Source organism: Triticum aestivum, chromosome 5B (genome assembly GCF_018294505.1).
Source record: "Triticum aestivum cultivar Chinese Spring chromosome 5B, IWGSC CS RefSeq v2.1, whole genome shotgun sequence".
Taxonomy (NCBI): Eukaryota; Viridiplantae; Streptophyta; class Magnoliopsida; order Poales; family Poaceae; genus Triticum; species Triticum aestivum.
Window position 1 is genome coordinate 381,093,516 of NC_057807.1, and position 6,753 is coordinate 381,100,268.

At 52.2% G+C, this 6,753-nt stretch overlaps 1 protein-coding gene across 1 annotated transcript; it reads left to right on the forward strand.

The window, feature by feature from the left end:
- The first annotated feature begins 1,659 nt into the window (after nt 1-1,659).
- LOC123116177 (serine/threonine-protein kinase RIPK) lies at nt 1,660-4,435 on the forward strand. Its single transcript, XM_044537178.1, has 4 exons — nt 1,660-2,177; nt 2,290-2,425; nt 2,811-2,947; nt 3,437-4,435. Exons 1-4 carry the CDS (start codon nt 1,770-1,772, stop codon nt 4,124-4,126), a joined length of 1,371 nt encoding a protein of 456 aa, XP_044393113.1. The 5' UTR covers nt 1,660-1,769; the 3' UTR covers nt 4,127-4,435.
- Nucleotides 4,436-6,753: the final 2,318 nt, after the last annotated feature.

Sequence of the window (6,753 nt, forward strand, 5' to 3'; positions counted from 1 at the left end):
ATCTACATATGCGGTCGCCAAGCTTGCCTTCCACGCCAAGGAGAGTCCCATCCGGACATGGGAGAGAATCTTCAGTCTTGTATCTTCATAGCCCAACAGTCCGGCCCACATCAATAGTCCGGCTGTCCGAGGACCCCTCAAACCAGGACTCCCTCACCCGTCGATGGCACAAAGCACCCGCCCAACGCCCCATTCCGCGCCATTTCCCCCCAAACCCTCCCATGTCCGACCTCCCCTCCGCCACACTCCCGCCATGGCCGATGCCCCACCGAATTCCGGTGGCCAGGCCGTCGACCCGCCCGGAAAGGTGAAGAAGAAGGCGGCCAAGGGTCCGAAGAAGCCGCGGTCGGAACTCACGCCGGCAGAGCTTGCAAAGCTGGATGCGGAATCGGCCAAGAGGAGGAACCGGAGGGCAGTGGCCAAGGGCAAGAATGTCGCGGCCATGTTCGCCGCCGAGCGCGCTGCATTGGAGGCCGCGCGGCGCAAGGCTGACGTCGACGAGAAGGAGGACATCGTCAACAAAGCGCACGCCCTCCTCATGCTTGGGATTTGTCGTCCGGCGATTTTCTCGGCAACGCCCGTCGGCCCGGCGAGCACAGGCTCATCGGTCGCCCCGCCTCCGCATTGCCCCTCGCCTATGTCGCGGACCACGCCTTTGTAGCCCGGTTTTCCTCCGCCAAGGTACGAAGGCTAGACCCGTTTCTCGGTGTCGCTAGACGTTGGCGTGATCGAGCCGTCCACCCCGCGCCCCTCGGCCGTCATCGACCTCAACGTTACGCTGCGATCCAGCAGCGGCGACCGTTCTTTTTGGAGGCTGGCATGGGTGCCAGCCGCTGGCCGTGTGCCGGCGACAAACCTATTCATTTTGGAGGCTGACTGTGTTGCCGGCCGCTGGCCGTGTTGCTGGCGACATACCTATTCATTTTGGAGGCTGGCTGTGTTGCCGTCGTGAATTAGGGCCGCTGACATGAACTACGGGCTGTTGTTATTCGAATATTTGCGTTTAAAGGCAGACATGATGTGGCCACAGGATGCGTCTGCGCGTTGGATGCACGGCCACCGTATTCCAGAAAAGGCCCAGACACGATTCCATTGCCGCCCCAAATAGACAGAATCCGGACAAAATGGATGTCCGTTTAGGATCGCGCGCTGGAGTTGGCGTAAAGGCAGCTGTAGCACAACCGATCAAACCCACGGCCACAGTATCTGAAAACCACGTCTACTAAACCAAATTAACCCGTGGAGCTTAGGGGTCAGTTTAATCGTCCTAGCCTACGTCCGATGATGGTCCACCCCGGACAACTTTTCACCATAACCCGCGGCTAATGTGGTATATGAAACCGCGGTGTGACATTCCCGTCACTTGCATCCACCCATGTTCGTTCCCACAAGGTTTGAGTCAACTCCATGAAACATAAGCAGCCTACGCCGTCCGTCTCGCCGGTAGAAACTCTGGTTGGAGGGAGGGGTGCGCCACCAACCCCACCATACCCTTCCCCTGTTTCGCCAGCCATCACATCATCGGCTGTTTTGTCCTACGGTAGAGTGTCGAGGCGCGGACAACGAGCCCATCCGTGTGGGTGTGGCACAGGCAGCCACCCGCACTCCACACTTATATAAAGGCCCGGCTAGCCGCTCCACCATAGCATCCACCCAAGCCGAGCTCACCTTCTCCTTGAGCCGAGAGCTCATTCTCAGCTCCGGGGAGGCGGGAAACTTTCTTGATCCTTCCATATTGATATATACTACAAAACCTATCAGTTCTTGCCATGGCCGCGAAATCTTGGAACCCATTCTCGTGCTGCGTCGGCGGCAGCAGAGTGGCGGATGACGGCTACCACGACCGCACCTCGCGGCAGCGTATCGGGCGGAGCGTGAAAGGATGCCCGAGGTCGTCGTCGAGAATGTCCTTCAAGAGCCTGAGCTCGTCGGGGACGCTGTCGCCGGAGGACCTGTCCATCACGCTGTCCGGGTCCAACCTGTACGCCTTCACCTACGCCGAGCTCCGCGCCGCGACCGGGAGCTTCTCGCGCGCCAACTACCTCGGCTGCGGCGGCTTCGGACCGGTCTACAAGGGCGCGGTCGACGACAAGCTCCGCCCCGGGCTGGCCGCGCAGCCCGTCGCCGTCAAGTACCTCGACCTGGACTGCGGCACGCAGGGACACAAGGAGTGGCTGGTGAGGGCGGATCAGAGTGCAATGCACGCCCCAGCACGCTCAGATGCTCGCGTGATTAATTCGGTGTCTGCTCGATGAACACCTAGCTTATCATGTGGGTTGTTCTTTGTAGGCTGAGGTTTTCTTCCTTGGGCAACTGAGGCACAAGAACCTGGTGAAACTGATCGGCTACTGCTACGAGGACGAGCACCGGATGCTGGTCTACGAGTTCATGAGCGGCGAGAGCCTGGAGAAGCACCTCTTCAAGAGTGAGTTCTTCTGTCGATTGATCATTCTGAGGATTACTAGTACGTTTGGTGGTTCTCGAGACCAGCAAGATAAAGAATTTGTGTTAATTTGGAAACCTGGGCACGTACGAGTGCCATCTGGTCCATGAGGAATGAGCTCTTCTTGTCCCCTGCAGTTTCTTTTCTCTAAGTTTCATTTCTTTTCTCTAAGTCAAGAAGATAGCTGAGCTGTTCTCTGCCATCCAAAAGAACAACGCCTGCTGTTTTTAAAACAGAGGAACTGTAGATATTTGGATATTTTTGGTTAAAGAATTATTTATCCTACCAACTTCCTAGTGCTTGAAAGTTACAACTCTTGGTCAATGTGGAGCAGGAGACTGACCTAAAACATCCTATTTCCTTTCAGGCATAAATGGCTCTCTCCCGTGGATGACAAGGATGAAGATCGCTGTCGGCGCGGCCAAGGGCCTTGCCTTTCTCCACGACGCAGACCCGCCGGTGATCTACCGTGACTTCAAGGCCTCCAACATCTTGCTCGACTCGGTAAGCCAGCCACCCGTAATTTCAGACTTTCTGCAAAGAAAAGAAGCAGCTTTCAAAATGTCTTTCATTTGGAAACTGTAGTGGTGGTTACTAACAAATGGGGTCGAAAAAGCTTCACATCTCTTATACACTGGAATTCCTACAAAACTGACTGATGAGCACAAAATAATTTGACCTTGAATCCAGATTTTAAACCTTTAACTTTTGACCAGTTGAACTATCCAAGATGCCATGAACTTTGCTGTGACCTGACTGAAACTCTGAAGATTCTTGGATGCATGACAAACTTGAGAAAGCTTATATGTCCTCGCTTCACCACATAAGTCAAGCTCACATTAACACCCACTAATTAGTAATTCACAAACTATAGTGCAATTGTACACATTTTTATACATTATACCTAGTTGGAGAAAAATATTCACTGCGTACGTCATTGTACGTCACTTGGTGCTATTTCCCCTCACAAAATTCCAATGCTTGCTATTTCAGGATTACAACACCAAGTTGTCCGACTTTGGGCTGGCCCAGGATGGGCCCCAGGGTGACGAGACACACGTGACAACACGTGTCATGGGGACGCATGGTTATGCAGCGCCAGAATATATCATGACCGGCCACTTGACTGCCAAGAGCGATGTATATAGCTTTGGTGTAGTGCTCCTGGAGCTCCTCTCCGGGCTGCGATCAGTGGACCGTGCACGACGGCTGAGGGAGCAGAACCTGGTGGCTTGGTCTAGACCATACCTAAAGCAACCTGACAGATTGTACAAAGTCATGGACCCAACTCTCGAGTGTCAATACTCATGCAAAGGCGCCGAGGTGGCAGCACTGGTGGCATACAAGTGTCTCAGCCAGAACCCAAAGTCTAGACCCACCATGAGGCAAGTGGTAAAAGCCCTCGAGCCCGTCCTCGGCATGGAAGACTTCTTTCCCGTGGGCCCATTTGTGTTCACAGTCATTGTGGAGGAGGACAAGGTAGTGGACATGAAGGTGGAGGTCGAGGAGAAGCACCAACACCATCACCAGAACCATCAAGACAGGCACCGACAGAAGTATCCCGACTCAGCAATCCATGCCGGTATTGTGCTTCGCGGCCGCAATGGGTTCACTACCGGGTGCACTGGTGCGCAGCGACGTCAACAAAGGTCGTCGAGCTACCACCAGGAGAAAGGGGCATAGAACTAAGGTAGGGAAGTGAGCAGGACAATATAGTATGCACAGAGTATAGAGATGTGATACAATGTCATATCAGTTTGTTTCAGATTTGTGGGTTGTGTTTCTTTCTTCTTTACAGTTTTTGGAAAGGTCTCGGGGGCCTCACGCCCATCTTTCTTCTTGATAGTGACAACGGGGTTAGATAAATATAGGATGCAAAACAGTGTGGAAAAGTCCGGTTTTGATTTTCGCAAGGATTGTTCAAGATGTTGTGCGTAGTTAAAAGTGAGACGAGTACCATGCACGCCTCGGCAAAACTTCACACAGAGAAAAAGAAAGCAGATTCTCGTATTGTGCTGAGAGAGAAAGGTATTATGATTGACCATATTTAAATGCTTTGTGATTGTGTGAGTACTGAGACGACCATCGGTGAGGTTGGCAAGAAGATAAATGGCAACACAGATAAAATGTCATGTTAAATTAAAGGACATGAATTTATTGAGGTCATGAGCCATAATTATTGGGTTAAGAATGGTGATCGCCAAGTAAGGCACTAGTATGCCCAAGATGACGGTCGCCGAAAGAAAGAAACCATGCATGCATCGTGTAGTGTCCCAGATAACCGTCGCTCATTGTGTAGATATTTTTTTTGATAAACTTATATGATCTATTCATTTTTAATCGTGGTTGTACAATAAACACTAGAAATAATAAAAATACATCCAGATTCGTAACCCACATAGCGATGACTACAAGCACTGAAGCGAGACGAAGGCGCGCCACTGTAACGCCCCTTCCTCGCTGAAGCCGGGCAAACCTTGTTGTAGTAGACAGTCGGGAAGTCGTCGTGCTAAGTCTCATAGATCCAACGCACCAAAACAACAACCGCCGCCGAGGAAAAGTGTAAATAAGAAGGATCCAACCTGAAGACACACGAACAAACATGAACGACGAATAGATCCGAGCAAATCCACCGAAGAAAGATCCACCGAAGACACACCCCCACATGCCCACCGACGATGCTAGACATATCACTGGAACGGGAGCGAGGCGGGGAGACCTTTATTCCATTTTTAAGGAGCCACCGCCGTCTCGCCTTCCTGAATAGGACACAAACCCTAACTAACCCAGAAAAAAGATCTTAAGACGGATCACTCCCACCGGCAAGGGCCGGGATCAACTTCGCCCCATGGCCCTAAGGCCACAGGAGATGAGGTGGACCGGCGCTGGCACCGGCGGGAGGCAAAGGAACCCTAACCTTTCGGGTACGTGGCGGCTGCTAGGTCATCTCAAGCGTAGGTCTCGTTAAATGCTTATGGAAATCTGTGAAAGCATTTGATAATTTCTTCGTCCTAAAATAAGTGTTTCTAAGGTGCATGCGCTACGCCGGGGCGGTTGTCGGGTGCTCGCAGCCGTGCCAGCTTGCAATTTAATTACGAGAGCGAGGGAGACCGTAACGCAATTAAACCGTTTCGCGGTTGGGGCTAGAAGATTGCGACGTACCTGCCTGATGATGCCATCTTCAGCGCCAACTCTATCTCACGAGAAGAAACTCATGGAGCGCTGCACAGTCGATCACCCAGAAGCCCAAATATCTCCAGAGAAGACGGCGGCACGGAGCGTCGTCGCCATTCATTGGGGTCAAGGTCAACATGCGCATCCACGTCAACGGAGCCGGGCTGGAAGGATCTATCCACAAATGACAAATCGGTTGAAGCTTGTGTTGGGTGTACTTATACGGCGTCGACACTTGACGCCCGAAACTACCAACTGAACGATCGATGCGCATACGAAGAATCCGATCGAAACCGGACAAAAATAAATGAAAGTCAGAACTGCAGGGTCGAGTGGGCGACAAGGATATTGTCCCTTAACCAATTGGCTCGTCTTGGTACCGGGCACGTACGAGGAGGATAACCCGGCTTGATTACAGATTAGCTTAACGTATGATTAGGCATAGGTTGTAGTCGACTGTCCATAAAGAAAGGGAAGAGAATGATGTATTTGGCCGGATTTATTAGCGTACAAGACTACAATCGCACTGTATATGTATGTAGGTGTTCTGGGATCGGGGGTACCCAAATCTGCCTGCCTGCGGTCCAGCCTTTAACTTCGTTGATGGCCCATTACGGCCCAGCTGAAAAACCCACAAGCAAGACCCTCGCGAGGACCCCGGCCTCACGAGGCGGATGGCGTCAAGGCCTTCCCAGGAGCAGCTCCCCGAGCCTGCCTTTCGAGGAGCGGAGATCTTTATGCAGGTGCCCTGTCTCATAAGGTTCACGATGACGTAAGTCATGATGACCAAGGCCAGGCGGGCGCCAACGGACGCAGAGGGGAACAGTTTCCTCTTCGGTGCTAAGGGAGCAAGGACATGTGCGGATTCCCGAGAAAGCCCGTAAAAGTTTTCATTCCGGTGCAATGAGGCCAAGACCACGAGCTCGGCGGGACGGATGTCATCACCGAGCCTACTACTGCGTCATGGCCAGAAGGTTAGCTAGCGAAGACCACCTATCGTCAGGATAAAATGTACCTCTTGTCCCCTTTCAAAATTGGTCACTATAGAATCCCTTACCGCCTAAGCTATGAGGGAAGAGGACCAATGCCACTATAAATATATGCTACACTCCACCGTAGAGAGGATTGATTCATTC

What these genes read in the sequence shown, in the direction of transcription:
- LOC123116177 (XM_044537178.1), top strand. Translation starts at nt 1,770, where the DNA reads ATGGCCGCGAAATCTTGGAACCCATTCTCGTGCTGCGTCGGCGGCAGC. An exon ending in AGGGACACAAGGAGTGGCTG is followed by an intron (nt 2,178 to 2,289) that starts GTGAGGGCGGAT and finishes TGTTCTTTGTAG; the next exon opens with GCTGAGGTTTTCTTCCTTGG. An exon ending in GGAGAAGCACCTCTTCAAGA is followed by an intron (nt 2,426 to 2,810) that starts GTGAGTTCTTCT and finishes ATTTCCTTTCAG; the next exon opens with GCATAAATGGCTCTCTCCCG.